The sequence below is a fragment of the Ovis aries genome, chromosome 13, assembly GCF_016772045.2.
Source record: "Ovis aries strain OAR_USU_Benz2616 breed Rambouillet chromosome 13, ARS-UI_Ramb_v3.0, whole genome shotgun sequence".
Lineage (NCBI taxonomy): Eukaryota > Metazoa > Chordata > Mammalia > Artiodactyla > Bovidae > Ovis > Ovis aries.
Window position 1 is genome coordinate 27,510,763 of NC_056066.1, and position 21,189 is coordinate 27,531,951.

General features: G+C 41.2%; 1 protein-coding gene across 9 annotated transcripts in view; it reads right to left on the reverse strand.

Moving 5' to 3' along the window:
• Positions 1–21,189, reverse strand: part of BEND7 (BEN domain containing 7) — an 85,864-nt gene that overhangs the window by 31,683 nt on the left and 32,992 nt on the right. For all 9 annotated transcript variants that reach the window (XM_060397370.1, XM_060397372.1, XM_042230559.2 and 6 more), the window contains 3 exons: positions 20,628–20,750; positions 16,805–17,070; positions 5,225–5,450 (listed from right to left, as the gene is read on the reverse strand). In XM_060397370.1, the coding sequence (XP_060253353.1) occupies positions 5,225–5,450; positions 16,805–17,070; positions 20,628–20,750 (615 nt within the window). The remainder of the gene's footprint in view (positions 1–5,224; positions 5,451–16,804; positions 17,071–20,627; positions 20,751–21,189) is intronic.

Below are 21,189 nucleotides of genomic sequence, written 5' to 3' on the forward strand. Positions count from 1 at the left end.
AAGAATCCAAAATGCTAACATTTAAGATAAAAATTTAAAGTTGAGATACCTTCCTTTCTTTTCAATAGTCTTCATAGAAGAAACGAAGTAATGGCTTTGGGGAGAGGCCTGGGGTTCAATCTTGGTTTTCCCACTTACTAGCTGTTTCCTTTAAGTTTACTTAACTTCTCACAGCCTCAGCTTCCTTTCCCATAAATGGAACGAAAATCATCAGCATCACAGGCGTATCTGAATGCAAGCTGATGTTTCAGCCTTGTTCTTAAAGAGAGTTCTCAGAACACAAAGAAATTACTATCAAGAAATAAGTAAGGGCTTCCCTGGTGGCTCAGTGGTGAGGAATCTGCCTGCTAATGCAGGAGACACAGGTCTGATCCTGTTCCAGGAAGATCCCACATGCCGTGGAGCAACTAAGCCCGTGTACCACAACCGAGCCTGTGCTCTGCAGCCCAAGAGCTGCAACTACTGAGCCCATGCGCTCTGGACCCAGTGCCCTGCAGCAAGAGAAGCCGTCATAGGGAGAAGCCCGTGCATTGCAACGAAGAGCATCCCCCGCTAGCAGCAACTGGGAAAGTCCTTGCAGCAACAAAGACCCGGCACGGCCAAAAATAAATAAATAAATACTTATTTTTTAAAAAAAGAAATGAATAAGAAACCAGATGTGGATTCCACCCCCAAACATATTAAAAGCCTATTAGAGACCAGATAGAAAACAGCTATTCACTTTTGGGGAATAAATCCAAGGAAATGAGTGATGATAAAAAGGTGGAGAATAAAGGAGTTCTAAAATGGCAGGGACTTCCCTGGCAGTCCGGTGGTTAAGACTCTGCGCTTCCACTGCTGGGGTTGCAGGTTCGATCCCTGGTCAGGGAACTAAGATCCCACTTGCCAAGAGGCACAGCCAAAAAAGTTCAAAAAAGTAAAATGACAAATATAGACCTCGGATGTCTCTTGAGTTTCTGGAATAAAAGGAGAGGTTTTGGTTGTCTGTTCAGCAGAGCCTAAAGGGTGGGTCTCATGAAGTGTCAGAAACAGCACCACCCAAGGAGAGCACCCTCCTGGGGATGCGCTGATCCCTGTGGACCACCCCAGCAGGTCAGCAGCCTAGATGGCCCCAAGGGCAGCATCAAAGTCTGTGCTGCGGCAGCATCAAAGTCTGTGCTGCGTCGTGTACTGCATGGAGTGAGCAAAGGGCAGTAAAGTGGTTCTTGCAATTGACAAGCAGACATAATTTGCTTTGAATGCAAGAGGATTCAAGAATCTTGTTTGTTGGATAGTACTGGGTTGGCCCAAAAGTTCGCTCAGGTTTTTACTTAAGACCATAGAAAACCCTAATGAACTTTTGGGCCAACTCAATAATAAAACTCTCTCAACTAATTACTCTGAAGCTGAATTAAAAACCATAACCCAGGCTCTAAAAACAGCTTTACTGCAACAATACTTTCTGAAGAGGCTTCAGACAGAAACGATTATGTCAATATCTAACAAAACTCTCACTAGGTCACCCTGCATGGTCTCCTGGCATAAGACATTGAGAACTAGGTGGTCTCTGGCAGGTAAAGCATGAGGGAGGAAGGCCTGCCTAGGTCCTGAACTCAATGCTGCATCCTGGCTGTAAGATCATTTCCAAATTAAATCTAGGATTTAATTTAAACTCTCCTCAGCATCAAAACCCAAGACTCCACTTAATAAGATCCTAAGTTGCTTCTTCCCAGAGTTAAATTCAAAGTGCTCAGGTGGATGTTTCTAATTAAGGATCCTTCCATCATCAACACCTCGGGTCATAACCTATAAATGAATTTCTAATGAATTACCAATAAGTGTTAGCTACCATAAGACAGATGAGACTACGTTGAAAGCATGATCTCTATAAAGAGGTTTATATTTTATTTTCCAGGTACTATATACTATGGGAAATATTAATTATCACTACAAAGAGCTATGTTAACAATCGTACAATAAACTCTGTTTTTTCAGCACATTTCTGTTCCTATCTATAAGCATTTTACAGGTTTTCCTTCATCTTTGTTCCCATTCTTAACCAACCTTATCACTTCGAAACAAAATCCAGCCCCACTATTGTTTTCACTTTGAAGGTTTTATAAAATTGACTGGTCTTTGTATATCCCTAAGTTGTAAAACTTTGCAAATTAATATAGTATTGGTGAACTGTCCCATAAAGGACAGAGGTAGGAAGACAGAACACTTAATATTTGCAAAATCTTTTCAAAGTATGTAGTAGACAGCAGGGGGTACATGAGTAGTCTTGTCATAATTATAAAGAAAGAAACCATTTTATTACTTTGCCAGATTACTGAGATTCAAAAGACTTGGTTGGGGAAATAAATTTCGTTTTTGCTCTAATAATAGCAAGAAAAACTGGGTATAATTATTCTGTAAGACCTTAAATTAAGAGTTGCTTAGATTTCTTGGGTCTCTTTCATGTATGCATGTTATTTTGTTATTTTCTCTCTCTCTCTCTTTTTTTTTTAAAGAACTGTGGGAATCCCTTGGTGGTCCAGTGCTTAGGGCTATGCTTACAGTGCTGGGGATCAGGGTTTAATCCCTGGTCAGGGAACTAAGACGCTGCAAGTCACACAGCACAGTGATAAACAAAACAAGACAAAACAAAAAAAGAACTTCAGTTAATAACTACTTCCAAAAATCACTTTATATTGTAGTATGTACGTCAATAAATTTTTAGTGAGTCAAAGTATGATATGAAAAGAAGAAAATTAGGGCATTAAGAGAAGTGTATTCAAATTTACATTCAATTTTTGTTTCCATATTTTTGGTTTCATTGGCACTTTATTAACAAGTAATAATTTATCACAACAACTGATGTCAGCTGTTCCAAATTAGGTGTGAGAAGCCCTGAGGACGGATGCTTAGTACTAGGCCCACTATGTCAACAGATTAAGGCAAAGTCAGCATGAGAAACAACAACTTAGGTCCATTCACCCCGCATATATTTATGGAAACCCGACTGGGGGTAGAGCTCTCAGTGAGGTGCAACAGGTAATAAAAAAAAAAAAACCAGGATGACAAAGCTTGTCCTCAAGGTGCTTGTAAGAAATTGTCAGAAAAATCAGGTAAAAATGCTGGCTGATTAGTATGAACAGAATGTTCTCGTTAGAGAGACAAAGCCGACACCTCATTCATAGTTTGAACGAAGATTACAGGAATGCACACAGACACTCTGAAGAGCGGGATGATGGAAGCCTTTCAGCTTTCTGTGTCTTTTCATGGTTTGGATTTCTTTTTTTTTAACAAGCATGTGTTATTTTTGTAAGAAGGAAAAGAAATCAAAATAAAAATGTTTCTATGAATCAACACTGGAAGCAAACAAGTGACTGTGTGGTATCTGTTGACTTAGGCTGTTGGTGCCTGATGGGTGGATTTCCGTCTGTCTTAAAGTTATTGTGTTTGTCTGTTGTCCTAAAACAATTTTTAATGCCAGGTTTAATTCAACAAAAAAAGAGTATGGAAAATTAAAGTTCTTTGGTTTGAATAATCTGCTCTACGATGAACTAGGGGTTGAAGAGGGCTCATTGCCATTTTTATTTCTAGCTAAAGAGGAGAGATGTGAAGAAGATTAAGGCGTGTTTTTCACTTCTGATTGTAATATACTTTCTCAGGCTACGGTATCATGTCCAGTCTAAATGGAAAATGGTAGAAGAAAACCCGTATCGGTTTGATATATGTAACGATATATTTCATTATCATCTGTGATTAGAGTAACTCTTCTACTGTCATGAAAATGAAACGTGGTCTTTTATGACTCCCTAATTTCCAAACACTTTCATACTGTTAATATACTGCCCTGGAAAAAAAGAAAACTAAGACAATTCTTGGCTACACTGCAGCATGTTTAAGAGCTGCAGCATGAAAAGCATCATCAGCCTTGACCTTCGTGTCTCCACAAGCCCCAGCCGTATTAAATCCAAATGCGACCCTTTTTCACTTCAGCAAGCCCTACTTACATCACTGACTATCTTTCAAATTCTGTAATCTTGTTTTCAGTGTCGCTTCAGGCTGAATCATTCTTTTTAGAAGTGGCACCGATTGTGATATCTCTGTAGCGTATTTACTACAACTCAACTGTCACTTTAAGTGAAAAAACTCTGTTGGAGAATAAGAAATTTTCTGCTAATGAAGGCTCATGTGCTTCTGGCCATGAACAAAGGCTGCCTGGTACTTGCTAGCTCCATTTAAAAATTGTATTATTTTCAAAAGTCAGTCGTGGGTTTCCAAGTATACTCTAAGTGCTATTACGTTCATTGACTCATTTTGCAGGGACCAAGAGATAGAGGGCTGGGGGTGCTTTCTGGGTGCCAGTCTCAGTCCACGGCCAGGAAGGCACATTCCAGTCAGTGATGCTAGAGGGACTAAGGCTTGACCCCAAATTTCATGTTCATGGTGGCTGTGTTTTACATTTGCCAACTCACTGACATTCTTCCTGAAAGTCACACTGAAATACTTCCATTACCTAAAATTACATTTATCAGAATCCTAAATAAAGACATGTTAAAATTAAGGAATAGGAAAAATTAAATTAAAAAATACATCCAGGATGTGGAACTGGAATTAAATGAAGATCCACGTATGCATGCACCTGGCTATACTAATGCAGTGAGATTCAGACACAGCTTCACAGGTGTGAATGGGAAGGGTCTTGTCTACATGTAACTGGCCCCACTCACGTCACAAAACCCCAGGGAGCAGAGTAGGGTCTGGCTTCACAGTGGGTTCACTTCCACTTAGGGTGTCTTTAGAAGCAGTGACCTGGTAAAGCAACTTCTCAACTTTGGAGAGAACTGTTTTACCTTCTTTCAAAAGAGCATCACAGCTGTATTCCTTCTGACAACTAAAAATCTAAGTAGAAATTCTGTGTTGAAGAAGTTCTTAGTGTGAAATGACTGAGAGGAAAACGTACTTTCATTTTCAAAGTTAATTAAGGAACAACTTCATTTTGGTTCTGCAGCAGATCAGACTGGCTTTTAAATTCTGATTTTCACAGGTTAACATCACCTCGAAACAACAAGTTCTAGTGGTATTTGGGGCGGAGGGTTAAGGATCTCATACCCCAAAGCCATGCCAGTGGGCAGATGTCCAACGGCAAGTTAAGTTCATCTCTAGTTCACTGACTACAGTTTCAGCTGCATCTTTATGGAATGAAGGCAAAGCTTAACAAAGACCCCGTTAAAATGAAATGAGGCAGACCAACCTTTTATTGCACCCACAATATTTTGGTCTAGTCCTTTCCGGTTGTCATTGAGTCCTCTTTTCCTCTTCCCATTGGGTAAGGAGTTAGCCAAAGTCTTGTCATCAAAAAACGCACACACCAGTTTTCTAAACAGAAGGCTTCCTGAGCGAGTGTAGTTTGACAATATAGAGTCCAGCTGAGATTTAGGCATAAACACATCGAAGCCTTCAGCAAGTTGCACTTCTGGCTACCAAAAGAACATAAAAATGTCATTAAAAGCAAGATTTGAAGTTACCAATGTTGGGCATATGTGCAACAAAAAAACATCACCAGCGCTTGCAATGGCCATATATCGTGAAAACCACACAGCCTCAGCTTTGTATGCCAGTGTTTGCGATTTACAAACCCAGGGACTAGCTGTAATTCACCAACAAGATGCTCTAATTCCAGTATTAAGTCTTGTCAAAAACAGTGCAAAGGAGTATACTGAAAAAGCATTCTCGTCCTCAGAAAGAGTTAAGAGAAAGCTGGATAATTTCCAAAGCATTTAAGTCTAGAGCTAACCCAGGGGACTTGAGACTTCTGGGTGAAACGTCTTCATTTTGTAAAGGAAGGAACTCAGGCCTAAAGAGATCATAACAAAAATAACTTAAATAATTTAGAGGTATTCAATTGCATTACAGTTTACAGATCACTTTCTCCTGCATTAAATAACTTGATCTCATTTGCCTATGGACATGGGGCTACCCCAAAGGCCTCATGCTCTTTGTACCAGGCCAGTGGTTTTTAGCTGTGGAACTGTTATTCCCCCCGCCTCAAGGAAAACTTATGTCAACTAATGTATAAAATAAACCAAAATCCTGAAGGTGCCCTGACCCCTTCTTTGGGGAGGGAAATCTGAAGCTCTATTCCAGAGCACCATTGGGAGACCAGTGTACTAGTACCAGTGTTTCCCTGCTAGGGATTTCCTGGCTGGGGATACTGGGTCAGAGGACTGATAAGGGGCCTTTCAACCTGAACTCTACCATATAAGCTCAGACACTGATAATACATTCTCTGTGTATATGCCATGGATGTTTACAACCCATCCTTTCATCTTTCAACCCGCTCATACCATTTCCTTTTCAAAGCTTTTCTTAGCTCCTTCTTTCCCAAGGAGGCTTGGGGGGAAAAAATTTATTTATTTATTCATTTATTTGGCTGCACCAGGTCTTAGCTGTGGCACTCAGGATCTTCAATCTTCACTGCAGTATTCACAATCATTTTTTTAGATGTGGCATGTGGGATCTAGTTCCCTCACCAGTGATCGAACCTGGGCCCCCTGCATTGGGAGTGTGGAGTCTTAGCCACTGAACTATCAAGGATGTTCATATTTATCTGACTGTATTTATTATATTATAATTATTGATTAAATTGTGGCCCTTCCTGATGCCTAGAACTCAGGCTTTATGTCTCCAGGGCCTGGAACACAGTAGGCACTAAATAAATTCTTGTTAAATGGATGAAAGTTAACTAGTCATTACATAAACTACTAAGTCATTTACTACTGATTAGAACATGATGACTCTAAAATAGTAACTTTAGGGTGAAGAAATGCAGTTGGTAAACTTTCCTTTGAAAAAAGTCAGCAGGAAATCTCACTTAAGATATACCATAAAAGCTAATTCTTAGATCTCTTATTGCAAACGTGGCTAACCTGATGCCGTTTTAGATTTTCTAAATCATATGAGATATGTGAGGATCTGGGTCTTGTTTTTCTCCTGGAGTATAGGAATTATTGTTTGTCCTGTTGCTTCTCAAAATGCATAGCTGTGTGCACTATGCCCTGTGGTCAGAGAGGAGGTTCAGGGCGCATGGTCAGTCACTGAGTCGTGTCCAACCCTTTGTGACCCCACGGACTGTACCTATCCATGGAATTTCCTAGGCAAGAATACTAGAGTGGGTTCCCATTTCCCACTCCAGGGGATCTTTCCAACCCAGGGATCAAACTCCAGTCTCCTACACCTCCTGCATTGGCAGGCAGATTCTTTACCACTGGTTGCCACCTAGGCTTGGGGAAAGGCTTAAATGACTCAGACTGTGTGGGGACCATCTAGGGCCCTGCTCCTCCTCCAAAGTGGAATTCTCAACTGGATTGTCCAGAAAATCATCTCCCTTCTTTGCTTTGCTCTCCCACTTGGCTTTTGGTCTCTGAATGCGCAGTGAATATCACTCTAAAAACAGTGTTGCCGGGTGGGTCCCTGACTTTTTGCACCTCGATGCTGGTGATGGTCTGCAGAGGAGGCTGATGGGAGCCAGGGTCTGGGCCCCCAATTCCTGGGACAGAAGCTGTACACTCAGGCAACTCAAGGCACATTTGTTGAATGACTCAATGTAGAAACGTTAGGATTGAAGGAATTCTACATCCAAATCTAAGATAAAGTTGTATCCATAGTCACAATTTTATTTTGCACATCCTATGGTTGCCTAATTTAGACCTTTTATGCTAAATGAACTGACCAGATTTTGGCTGAATGCTCCTGTATCATTTGAAAACCATTTAAAGAGTCCCTGTCTACTTTATAGAAATAGCAACTCACAGCTATTTGAAGATCCGGGGCTTTAGGGGGGTGGTACAGAAGCTCTTAAATTCACGAGAGAGAAAAGGGAAAGATGAACCATGGTCTCTCATTCATGTATGTCTGCTGGGCTCTGATAAGCACCAAGCAGGGGTTTGGAGCAGCCACCTGACCTCTGAGACTCCTAGTACCTCCCCTTGGATTCATCGTGTAGGACTTGAACCTGGTTTGAGAGACTGACCTAGACTAGCCCACCAGGCACGACTGGCCACTCCTTTCTTCACAGGCACAGTGTTTTCTATGAACTACATTTCTGGCAATTTCCATGATGCATTTGTTTAGTTGGGAGTTTGTTTCTCATCAGAATGTGTGCTGTCTTTCGCATTCAGAGTGCCACACACCCGGCTAGCGCCTGATAGATTTTTCTCAGGATGAACAAAACACTATGGAAGAATTCATTCAAAATGACTAGTATTGATTTCAAGGTCTTTTATCCCCACATAAAGGAAGTGGCTGTGGAAGTCGGCTGTGCCCCAGTCCAGCCCACCAGCTTTCTCCTAGCAGGGCCGGAGCTGGCTGGGGGAGCAAGCTACCAAGAGAACACGGCCCTGATTCAATCAGTATTTACTTGGCATCCTCCATGTGGAAGGAGTTTAAGGTCGGGCTCACTAGGTGAAACGTACATAAACCCCGATCATACAGAGTGGAGAATGCCCAGTGCTGCAAGAGGGGTAAGGACCATTGGGCAGAGTTGGCTGGTGAGGGGAGAAGGGATGTGGGTAGAGGGGGCAGGATAGCATTTTATTAGGACCTTGGAGGTTTTAGGATTTTGGAGAGATGCAGTTGCTGTTTGGGGCATCTACTCCGCCTCCTAAAACTAAAGCATCTGGAGGTTTCTGTGGAACTGAGACTCCCTATGGGATCAGAGCCATGTTCTGATTTCTGAGATGCTATCCCGATGCACAAACTGTCAATACTTTGTGCTCTACTTTCTATCGCCAGACGTTTGTTGTTATTTTGAAGACTTCCCTCCAGATCAAGGAACACGAACTCGCCCAGTTATGCCTCCTTTACAAAGGACTCAGTTTTATTAGTGGAGGCAACAGCCAGGGGCAGCAGTAGAGGCCAAGGTGACTGGTCTCTGGCCCTCCCTGCTCCTCAAGTCTTTTCTTTCAAGCAGATTTCTTAGCTGGTTGTCACCTTAGTGAGCACTAAGGTGTCACAAAACTACAAACCAATTCCTTAAAAAGAAAGAAAAGGGGTGGGGAGCCTTACTTCCTAAGGCATGAAGAATTTGATGGTTGATTAATCTCAATGTTTTACAATGAAACCTTTTTATCGCCTCCATTTTATAAATATAATCACAGTGGCCCTGGTAGTGATCCACAGCTTTGTACTTACATTTAAAAACAGGTTAAAACTCTGTATGCTTGAATCTCTTCTTTTTGTTTACTGTCTAGTCTAAGTGAGATCCCTCTGCTTACTGATGATGGCTGTGATAGAAACCACCACTATTCCAAATGAATATCATTTTAAAAGCTAGACTTCCTTTGACAGAATTACTGTCTGATATTCTAGCGAGGACAGACAGCTAATACACTGATTTACAGATTCTATTGATTACTGAAGTAATATGATTTTTAAATGATGACATTCAAAGTATGGGACAGGATTTACAGCTCTTGGAGTCATCTTTTTAAGAGTCGGGAGTCTGAATGCCCACTATAAATTTGGATTCCCATGGATGGCCTGCCTATTTTCAGTACCTCAGCCACTTAGCACAGTAATGTATCAAATGTTGAATTTTCCTATCCAATGGTATTGTATCTTATACCCAGTGAAGTTTGGGAGGCAAAAACTGCATGTAGTCATGACGATGCTTAAAAATGTTCCTGGCCCCAGGCCTGTAGACTGACTATCTTATTTCTCTTCACGGTTGCATTTCAACTGTGGTTCCCCTTTGATTAGAAGTAGGTGGGGTCAAGATCTAGTTTGGTTGAGGGATCCCATAACACCTGGTAAATTAACAGATTTCCCCAGGGACTTTCCAGGTGGTCCAGTAGTTGAGAGTCTGTGTTTCTACTGCAGGGGCCTGAGGTCGATCCCTGGTTGGGGAACTAAGATCCCATATGACGCAAAGTGTGGCCGAAAAAGAAAAAACATTTTCCCCCTAAGTCTCTCTGAGTATATGACTCCCCTGTATAATCTAAAGAAAAATACATAAAACAATTTTGAGATCATACAAATTAATCACACAGGCAATATTTCTGATATTGGCTATTTTATGTAAGGCATTGTTGGCTGCCAGTTATAGGAAGACATGTAAAAAGTGACATATAGTCATCAGGTTAAAGTAAACAAGTACAGGAATATTCATCTTGGGCATTAGTCCCAGATTTTCAATCTCAAATTAATTAATTATACACAATAGTTTGGAAACTTGAGTTGCTACCTAGTCAAGTTTCAGACTGGCTTAAGATTGAAACCTATAAAGAAAACTATGGATGAAAATTTAAGGAGTCTTTCAAGTAAGACTACCTGCTTTTGAACTGAAAATGTATAACAAAACTTATAAGAACAGTGAATTCAGTCCTTCTGTTCATAACATTATTATATACAATGATCTGTTATTCTCATTTAAGAGTTTATTTAGCAGTGCGCTAGATATACTTCTAGGAAAATAAGCTTTAGTTTATGAAATTAAAAAAAAAAAACACCCACAAAACCCTTTCATAACTGATTTTGTTTTGCTTGCAAATGTGATCTGCCTCTCTTTGAGAAATACTGAAAATGTTCCCTCTAACTCAGGTCTGCTCCAGGTAGATTTAGCAAGTGTTACTGTCACTATTTATTAAGCCATGCCAAGATCATGGCCAGTGAGCTGGGCAGACTCAAGAACCCACTGGATTGAAAGGCAGACCTGATTTTATTGGTTCAGCTGTCATAGCCCCAAACAGTGTGACCTGTGGATGTGGCACAGCCCTGAACCACTGCTTTGATGGGGCAGAGTGGGTGGACTCATTGTGTAAAAAGGATGTTCTGTAATGAGTGAAAAATGCTCAGGCAGGAGCTGTATCAAAAAGTGTACATAATCTCTTAGACTAGCGTACACTGAATGTTGAATAGGGTGATAATTACCAGGAAGTCATTAAAGAGCCAATCCTTGATTGATTTTTGTTCAACAAAATGTTGGCAGAATTTAAAGTGAGAAAAGAAAACATAGGGGGTCACTCACTGGCGGTCCGGTGGTTAGGACCCACCTGGCTCCTTCACTGCCCAGGACCCAGGGTTCCACCCAGGGTTCAATCCCTGGTCATGAAACTATGATCCTGCAAGCTGCAAGGTGTGGCTAACTAACTAACTTAATTAATTAACTTAAAAAAAAAAATAAGGGAAAGGCAGTACAGTTTGAAATTGACCCCACGCACCTGCAGAATGAGATATTTCAGTGCCTTCTTTTCTCAGGTGGTAAATTAATGACTCTGTGGACTTGGGCTTGATTTATGCTCATGCTATTTGAGCCAAAATGTTTCATAAGATTTCAACCACTGTGGTCTAATCTCTCCCATCACAACTCCATGGAAACTGCTCTTTGAAGAAAATGGCCACCTCGGAGAGCCTGTCCTTAACACCCCGAGCAGAGGACATCTCCGCTTACATCCCATTACCCTGTGATTACTGCTTATGTGTTTTCCTTATATGGTCCTTGAAGGGCGAGGACTATTTCATTAGCCCTTGACAATGGTGCAATAATTAGCATGTCCATCCTGCATTACAAGGGTTTCCTAATTCAATTATCATCATCCTATGAAGCAGTCACTTTCATGATCCCCAATTTGCAGATGCATAAACTAAGGTTTAGAGAGATTAGGTAACTTGTTAGGATTATCCAGCTAAGTGGTGAAGTAGGGCTGTGAACCCAGGCAGTCTGCATTAGAACTTTAACTCTCAAGCATACATTGCCTTAAACTTCAATGTGTCAGTGAATAAATTAAAAAATTGCTTGCTTGGTGGACATGCTTTACCAATTCCCAGTGGGTTACTTTACTTATTGGGCTATGAAGAAATTAAGAAACAAATTCTGAATTCAGTAGCTATTTATGTTGAAAGCACCAATTCATTTTAAATTATTTAAGAATGACATACATTAACAAAATTATCTTAAGTTGATGGATATGCAGCTTTATCTTCTGATAACTTTTGTGTAATCTGGGATTACTGGAAAATAGTCACAGTAACTACAGAAAATAGAGAAACATTTTCTATGTTTTTTTAAAAATATTTAAAATATAAAAGAACTGATCTTAGTGTTTCATCAAGACCAATCAATAAGCCAAACAGGAAGCAACAACAAGGAAGTAAACCTAAGCCATGTGTATCTGCTCTGAAAAAAAGTCAATAAATCCAACTAGGTAGGGAAAACTGTCAAACATTTACACCTGTCTTCTCTGAGTCCTGATAGAGTACTGGGTTGGGAACTCCTAAAGAAAGAATTGAAAAAAAAAAAAGAAAGAAAGAAAGAATAGAATATTGTGTTTAAACCTGAAATTTGGTTTGGGGTTTCTGTTTTTGCTTCTGTGCAGTTCAGATTTCAGTTTTATTTAATGCGCTAACTTAAAACGGGTCAAGTAATCTTGCCCCCAGAGAGAACCATTTCTGGCCACTCTCTTTTTAAAAATACAATTAGTTCATGTGTATTTGCTCAAGTGTATATACTTGTAAGTTTACTTAACAAAGTTATATTTATCCCTATAAAGGTACTTAGCTAGGACTGCTACGGTTTAAAAAGGAACCAGTATTTACTGAGTGCTTAAAAAGGTACCAGGTACTATTCTAAGTGCTTTACATAGATAATGTCATTTAATTCTTCCAGCTGGCCCACACTGTGAGGTCAGTACTACTATTACTCTCATTTTACTCAGGGAAAACTGAGGGAGGTGAGGGTGGGTACCTTTGTCAGGGTTACACGCATGGCTTCTAGCCTGGGGATCCTGACTAGACATCCTGGACATTTCAGAGCTATACCCTTGACCAGGAAGGTCTCCCCTGGAAACTTCCAAGTGAACAGCATACACGCGGACTTCCCTGGCAGCCCAGTGGTCAGGACTCTAAGCCTCCTCTGCAGGGGGCACGGGTTCAATCTCTGGTTGGGGAATTAGGATCCTGCAAACTGTAGGGTGTGGCCAAATAAATAAATAACCCAAACCAACCAACCAGCCAGCATACAAAGCCATAGTCTAACCTTTCTCTTCTCCTTTGTGTTGCCATCACCTCATGAACAGTGAGTGCTGGTCACATACCAGAGCTGGGCTAGTGCAGGCACTGAGTTGAGCACTGGTGGACAGGGTGCACTCAGCCCTGGTCTGAGAACCAACTCCACCTCTGACTGCATGGGCTCGAGCAGGCTACTTAACCCTTTATGCCACAGTCTTTTCATCTATCAATTTTAAAAAAAAAAAAGGTATTTATTTGGCTGTGCCAGGTCTTAGTTGTGGGCATGTGGGATCTCGTTCCTTGACCAGGGATAGACCTTAGGCCCCCGGCATTGGGAGCATGGAGTCTTAGCCACTGGACCATCAGGGAAGTCCTTCCTTATCTATAAATTGAGGATAATAATAATACCTCAAAGAGTAAGGATGAAATTTGAAAAATTACTTAACAAAGGATAGCACACAAACACAACTACAACTACTATTATTATTATTTTTTTATTTAATCCCTGCCCTTGAGAAGCCAAGGGGGAAGGAGGGAAAATCACATTAAACTGAGGAGAGGGTTCTAATTAAAGCCAAATCCTAGAACCAAAGTTCTATAAGGTGATTTCGTATATTGTGCTTAATGCAGCTGCGATGCGTGGCTGTTTACTGAGCACCTTTTCTGGGCCAGGCACTGGGGCAGGGTTCCCTGCATGCTTGAGGTTCTTTACTACGGGTAGTGCTGACTAGGATGCCCTGCTTTTCCGCACTGAGCAGGGCTGCCCATCAGGTGTCAGGGGCTCGGTGGTCCCCTGGCAGTGATCCACAGCCCCTCATGTTCCTGCTTGTGCCCAGACACACAAATTTGTATTTGGGCAATGCTAAAAGCCACAGCATAAAAAAGGTAACTTCATACATTGTGAACTTTAAACAATTTACAGTTTTGTTTTTTTTTTTTTGTTTTTTTTTTTTTTACATTTAAAAAGCAATAAAGGAGCATCCCTGGCAGTTCAGTGGTTAAGACTCTGCACTTCCACTGCATGGGGCATGGGTTCCATTCCTGGTCAGGGAACTAAGATCCCACACTCTGCAAGGTGTGGCCAAAAATAAATATATAAATGATTTTTTAAAATTTCTGATTAAAAAAAATTTTTTTTAAGCAATAAAGGCACAGGTTTTATGTGTCCTTTTTTTCATTGCTTCCAGCTCTAATATTTTTCCTGGGCTTCAAACATCTACTGGACTTTTTGAAGATACTCAACCTCCTGTTACTTCCCACCCAGAAATGAAGGCCTGCTCCTGCCTTCCCTGTCTCAGGTAAGGAAGTCAAGTACTGACTAACCTCATTTTCCAGGATAGACATGTGGGGCTTGCTTCTCCCAAGGCACCAGGTCCCCTGTGGGGGGTACCTCCTGGGCGCCGCTCACTTCTCTGTCCCTTCACTGCTCATGGCTGGACTCTACCCATCTCTTGCCTGGCTGCCTGAAATTATCTGACTCCTGGTCTCTGGTCTCTTCTCTGTGTTGATCAGTCATCCACAAGGCGCTTCCAGATTCCTGTCTAAACATGGATATATGACTATTCCTCTACTTGAAACCTGCAGTGGCTTCCTAGTGCCCACAAGATAAAAAAGCCAAGGGCCTCGGATAACACGTTGGGGCTTTCACCGTCTGATACACTGCTGAGCCCATGTTCACGTGATCATGTGCTACCAGCGCAGCCACAAGGCTGCTCCAGACATACTGGCCCACATGCCCACTCCTACAATTCTGGACCTAATCTCCTCAACACTGGGTATTTTCAGAGCCTGTCTTCAGATACATAATGCCCATCTACTTACATATAATCCTGCTTTATTACTTTTTTCTCCAAGCAGTTTTATAGAAGAATTCCTATAAGATCATTATCTATTTTCTATTTTCTCCTCTGGACTTCCACAAAAGTGTAAAAGGTTCATGGCTAAGGAATAATAAAAGACGAGAAGGGCATCTAAATTTAGACACCTTCAGCACTGATGGACCCACCACCTAAGGGGCCAGCCTCATCCATGCCAGCAAGACTCTTGGAGGACAGTTTCCAGTGATGGACTCACTGTGTGGTTCTCTAAGGGCAGTTAGTTTCCATTCAACAGATGACTCAAAGGGCCAAGCAGCTGGATAACATAAAGATAACATCTATATACAGTTTTGGGTTTTTTTTTTTTTAAGAAGCATGTTATTCTTCTATCAAAGATAGTCAGCCCCTGAGTCTTCATGAACAATTCTGAATGTACTTTTTAAAATTTAATAGTTCTTGTTAGCAAAACTCATCATGAATAAAAAGCAAATTATTTTTTTGGCATTCTGACATTGGTAAAGGAAAGTTCTATTTCACTAATGTACATATAGCCTTTATCAGATCTTTCTCAATTTATCTCTGAAGTATGTTTAGAGCTTAAAAATTTAAAAAAGGAGGAAGTTCAGTGATTAGCATGAGATTGACTCATTTAGAAGATGATTTTCACAGCTCCAGTGATTGCTCCTGATACACTAATGCCTATCACAGGAAAGAAGGCTCTAAATAATTCAAGAAAAATATAAAAGTATTGTGAAAGCTGCTTCAGGCTGAATGTACTTTGTGCTGGGGTATCATCTGCCTCTGCTTCCAAATGTGTGATTGACACGGGTTTTGAACCTAGGGCCTCAGCTACAATAACAACCGGATAGGATGAAATGAACCAGCTAGTCCAGGGTGGAAGGCTGTCACCATTAATGACTTTCTAAGGCTAAGTTTTTAGTCTGGAAGGACTTCTTAACAATCATGTGTGTTCGTGGATAAAAAACAAACATGAATTCTTCTCATCAAGGAGGGGATAAAAGTTCAAGTGATTTTCTAGTCCAATAAAGTCACAAGACGATCATTTTCGTTGCCTCCCTTTATTAAAGACCCAAGCTAGCAGCTTGTCTTTCTCCAATGTGAAAGGAATGCTGTTTTAAAATAGCAATGTATTTCTTATTTAAAGTTGAAGAGTAGGACCACACTTGCATCCTATATAGGCCTGTGGGAGTTCTCAGCAGGGTTCTCATCCTATGCCATCTGGTAATAATAGCCCACTCGTTCTGGTTTATTTTAGGAACTCTCCCAACAAGTTGGGGTTCACAGCATCAGCGTACTCAGACACTAAGGCAAGTTTGCTGTGGCCGACAAAACACGTTGCTAAGTTCATTTATGGCCATGTGACTCTAAAACGGTAAGTCAGACGGTTGTCTTAGATGCCATCCAGTATCTTGGGCTGTGACGACCTTCGAGCTATGATATTAAAATAGAAAAACCTTTGCAGAGTGTTAACCTATCATTACACAGACTCAATGGCACGGCACTGCAACCTAATTAGCAGTGTGGCTTGCATCCTTGCATCTATAAAATAGAATTAGTGTGAGTACTGCTCTTTTTTTATTATTAGTTTGTGTTTCTAGAAAGGTGTGACCTTATCTGTAGGGTTCTGCTCATTTATGTCCATCTACAAAGGATTTAATTACATTCTTTTAGCTCTCTATGCTGAGGAAATTGAAAACGGCCGCTTCGAAATTACAAATGTTAACGAAATTAGTGAACAGAATATTTACTCCATCACCCGTCTCCTTTCGGAGAGAATGGAAACATGCTGAGGTAAATAAGGCCTAAGATTTTCAGAAGAGAAAATTCTGGGCAAGGAGAGCATTAAGAGTTCTCCTTTCCTCTTTCCCACGTGTATTCTGCAAGTTTCTCTGGTTTTCTTGGGCAGAACTAGTGAAGGGCAAAGTGTATAAATATGGCACAGTGTCTGAAAGTTACATATTAGCATGAGCAGCTAGAAAACATCAACTTACATCGGAGGCTGGTGATTCGAGCACGATGCCGAATCCTAGAATGTGGCTCTCCCCAGGGGAGGGGTGCTCGGCCACGGGGAGACTGGAATTCTCGGGGGCCCCTGCAGCCTTCTTCTCAGCTTCCAATGCACTGGGCTTCTGTTTCACAGTGAGAGGTTCCATAGTCTTTGGGGGCACTTTTTTCTTTTTATTTCTCTTGCGAGAGACGGCAGTTCGCTGGGAGCAGATAAGGGAAATTGGGGGTTGTTGTCTGTTTTGGGTTCCAACTGTGAACAACAAACAAAAATATGGTACAGGCATGTGTGTCTAACCTAGGAGAATATTCTTGCTCCATCAACTGAGGCTGAAACGGGTTCACTGGAGGATGAGGCACATCAAGATCAACCTCACACTGAACCTGAGCATGACCAAATGCTGCCTCAAAAGGTCTACAGGCAGGAAAAACCCAAGAGAAAACTCTCCTCCAAATCCTGGTGGCTAATTGATTACCTGGTGGGTAATCAATAGGAGGAAAGGATGATGAGCTATAGGAAAACAGTGAAGCATGATTTTACGCATCACATGACATTTTTGTATAACCAAGAACCCCAGAACTTAAATTGAGGTGTAGACATCTATGTTTTTTGGAAAGCCAATCTCGGGAACACTCCACTTGAGATTAAACTGATTGGTAGACAGCAACCTACAGGTGCCGAAATTAACAAAAGTCGGGTAACGATGCTCATTTGGGCAAGTCTGATCAAAAGCATCGCTTGAGAATGACCAGTAAGCATGTGGGCTAGGTCTGCTGGTCAATTTCAGGTCCAGTTACTCCTGCCTCACAAACCAATACTGTGCACACATCAGCCATCTCCACACACTATGCTACTGCGTTCTGACCAGGCTGTTTCTCCATAATCCAGTTTTATGTAGCTGAAAAATAGGAAAAATATAGTTCAGTACAAGAACAAATCAGTAAGGTCCAGGAATGGTCTGAGTTCCAAAGACGAGAAGCGCTCATTGAGAGCTGAGTGCTGATGTTGAATATATACTTAAGGGAATCAAGGATGGTAATTACAGTTCTCAGAGGTACCCTTCAGGATGTAGTGTTTGTTAACCATTTAAAAATACTCTGATTTAAAGTTTAGTAGGGAAATATGGCATTATTACCTAAATCTTCATGTGTTAATATGGTTTTTAAAACTATGACCACAGCTGCTTTTTCACAGAAATACAGCTCTGAAAGTAAGCCAGATGAAAACCTAAAGATCTTGACATGCACATATGGATCATTTCTTATCAGGTTGTAAATGGGGAATATTTGTACTCTGAACTTGATATTAGCATCTCTCAGCTGGACAGAAATTTATAAATAAGTATTAGAAACACTACTTGCACTGCAAATGAGCACTGAAAAGTTTTTTTAATCACCCATGCAGTAAGCAGTCTAGCTCACTGGTTCTCAACCTCAGCTACACATTAGTCTCATTGGATTCACCTTTAAAAAAAAAAAAAAAAAGAAAGCCAGTGCCTCAGCCTCAATCCAGACTAATTGGGACTGGAATTTCCCAGGGAGATGCCTGGGTATCGGGATTTTTTAAAAGCTCCTCCAGTGATCCCCAATATATAAGCCGGACTGGAACTTTTCTCTGTTAGATCTGAATTTTCAGCTGAGGCTAGGTCTCCATTTGGAAAGTTAGACAACTGAAGCGGTCATCAGTGATCTAGGACTCCAGCCTCACCAAGCCTCACTTTCCAAAATTAAAAGCGAAAATGTTTCAAGTTTAAAGAACACAGGGTCTGAGGTTTTCTTCTTCTGCAAGTCTGGACAGAGCTGTGTTCTTTCGAACCAGATCTTATCGCTTGATCTTATTCCTTGCCTTCTCCCTGAAGTAAAAGTGAAACTTTCTAAGTAGAAGGTAAATCTACATTTTATAGGTAATAAACCTTAAAGTCAATCTACTCACTCAACACAGATTCTTCAGCTTAAGAAAATTAAAGGAGACTAATTTATTCAGTTCATCCTTTGGGATCCCTGACAGCTCTGGGGTCGTTTACTGCCCTAATCTGCAAAAGTTCTTAAAAGGAAACAGGGAGACACAGTGGCATTTACTTAATAGATTCTCAAAAGGCTTCAGTCAAGGATTTAAATGGTTGCAATTTGTAGTTTGCCATTTTGGGAGTAAGGAGCTTAAGTAACAAAATAAATCATTACCATTTCATACGCATATTTTCTTAAGTGCTAACAAATTCTTCCTCTGAGGAAAGAAATCTGTACAGAACGAAGTAACCTTTCTTTCTGAGCTCCTTATTTAGGAGATGTTAGCCTCTGCTGGGTTAATAAGAACACAGATTATCCTTGTGGAACAAGGTGAGTTAAATGCTTACTGGCCTGACCAAAATGCTTTCACTTTTTCCCTTAGGATAAGACTAAATCCAGTGCATAAAATTAGATGTTGCTTCTCAGAAAACCTTTTGCTCATTTTACTTGCACGTGATCTTGGGTGACTGATATGTTTAAGTTTTTTAAGTATCAAACCACATCACTGAATATTAACATTTTACTAGAATTAACTAAACGGCACCAAGGACGATTTCTGACCTGTCTGAATACCTTTACAGTGGAAAGGGGGGAAGTTAGTTACATATGACTGGGCCACTTTCCAGCTTAAGGAGCAGTTTTCCCTGATGAAGTGGAAGGCTTAATGAAATGATTTATTATTTTCTGTTGCTGTTGTTCAGTCACTAAGTTGTATCTGACCCTTTGGGACTCCATGGACTGCAGCACGTGAGGCTCTCCTATGACAAAAAAAGCTTTTTCTCTCCTAATTTTGGAGACTAGAAATCACAGCGACTGTAATAAGGACCTAGACTTCCAGACTTCTAAGAAATGCTCCAGGTCTTCGTAACAACACTCACAAAATAGCTGAGGCTCAGATTATGCTTTACCGAGTTCAGTTGCATTTACTATCTCTTCTATTTTCAAAACAACCCTGTGAGTTAGATATTAATACTCTAGTTACAGATGAGAAATCTGAGGTTCAGAGAAGTCACCCAAGCCAAGATAGGGGAGACTGGGACTCTGACCCTAAAATGCAAGTTCACTGCTCTTCTGTTTCTCAACCTGTCTAACAGGAGTGAAAACAACAACAACAAAAGCATCGTGTAAGTAAAAAGACAAAACCAGTGGTGTCTCGGAGCCTCTCTGACCTTAATGTTAGGGAGAAAAGCCACAAGCAGAGCCTGAGTGTCAGCTGATACTCTGGAATCTTTACCAGCAGAGCCCAGGCTTCCTAAGGGCTCCTCTGCATGTACAGAGCTGCTTGGCTCCTCACCTATCACAGGGAGCCCAGTGTGGGAGGCAGGGTGGGCTTCTGCAGAAGCGAGGGTTGTAAGATGCACACAGCCCCTCAAACCGAGCCCCTCAGGAGGGAAGATGAGCCATTCTCACCTCCTTCCCCATCATGAACCTCCTCGTCAATTTACATTAGGGAGATGAGCCAAAGGGCTCTGCCCACCTTCGGGTGTAATTGTTCCTAAGTTTAATTAGCTGACATTTGTGAAGTACCCGAAGCGCATGTACAGAAGGACTGAGCAGTATCAGCCAGAAAGCATTTGTGAGACTGGCTAACAGGAAGGTGGGTTCTGGAAAAAGCAGAGAGAAATGGATGCTTGAAGAAGTATCCCATCAACTATACTTCCATGAACATTTTTAAAAATAAATTATATATATATATATAAAGGAAACCTTGCTGGTGAGACAGCAAGATGGGAGGCACAGCGTAATCAAAGCATAATGAACATCCCCACTGAAGATCCTCCCGCTGAGGCCGGATCTGCGTACCTGCCTGAATCTGCATCAGTTTCCGCATGGTCTTGAGCTCTTGGAGGATGGCCTGCAATGTCGACTGGCAGTTACAAGTGCAGCAGTTGGATCCAGCCGATGAATTCACCACTGGAAGTTCTCCTGAGCATGAAAAGAGAGAATGATGGCCGCCAAGCAACAGCAATATTATAAAGAGGAAAATAAAAAAGGTGCCCAGTGATTTTCACAGCCTGCTGGGGTCTGATTTAGCTAGCCGTCCAGGTTTCTCTACTGCCAGGAGTGTGGCGTGTCATGGGGTGGCGGAGCCTGTGTGAACGGACACACACAGTTTGCTGTCACAGTGCCCCACCACCACTGTCACCCCAGTTCATCTCAGATAACGATACAGAAAACATTTACTAAGAACACACTTGTGCTATTTTGCACAAAAAACTAGCTCTTTATCTAGTGAACAGCCTTTATCTAAAACCAAACAAACTGGGTAGCTGCACACGTCCTGAGAGTTTATACTAAGAGTTAAGTGTATCTAAGTATTTAAAAGATAGTTTTAGCATTAACCATATGATTCCAAAAATTAAGA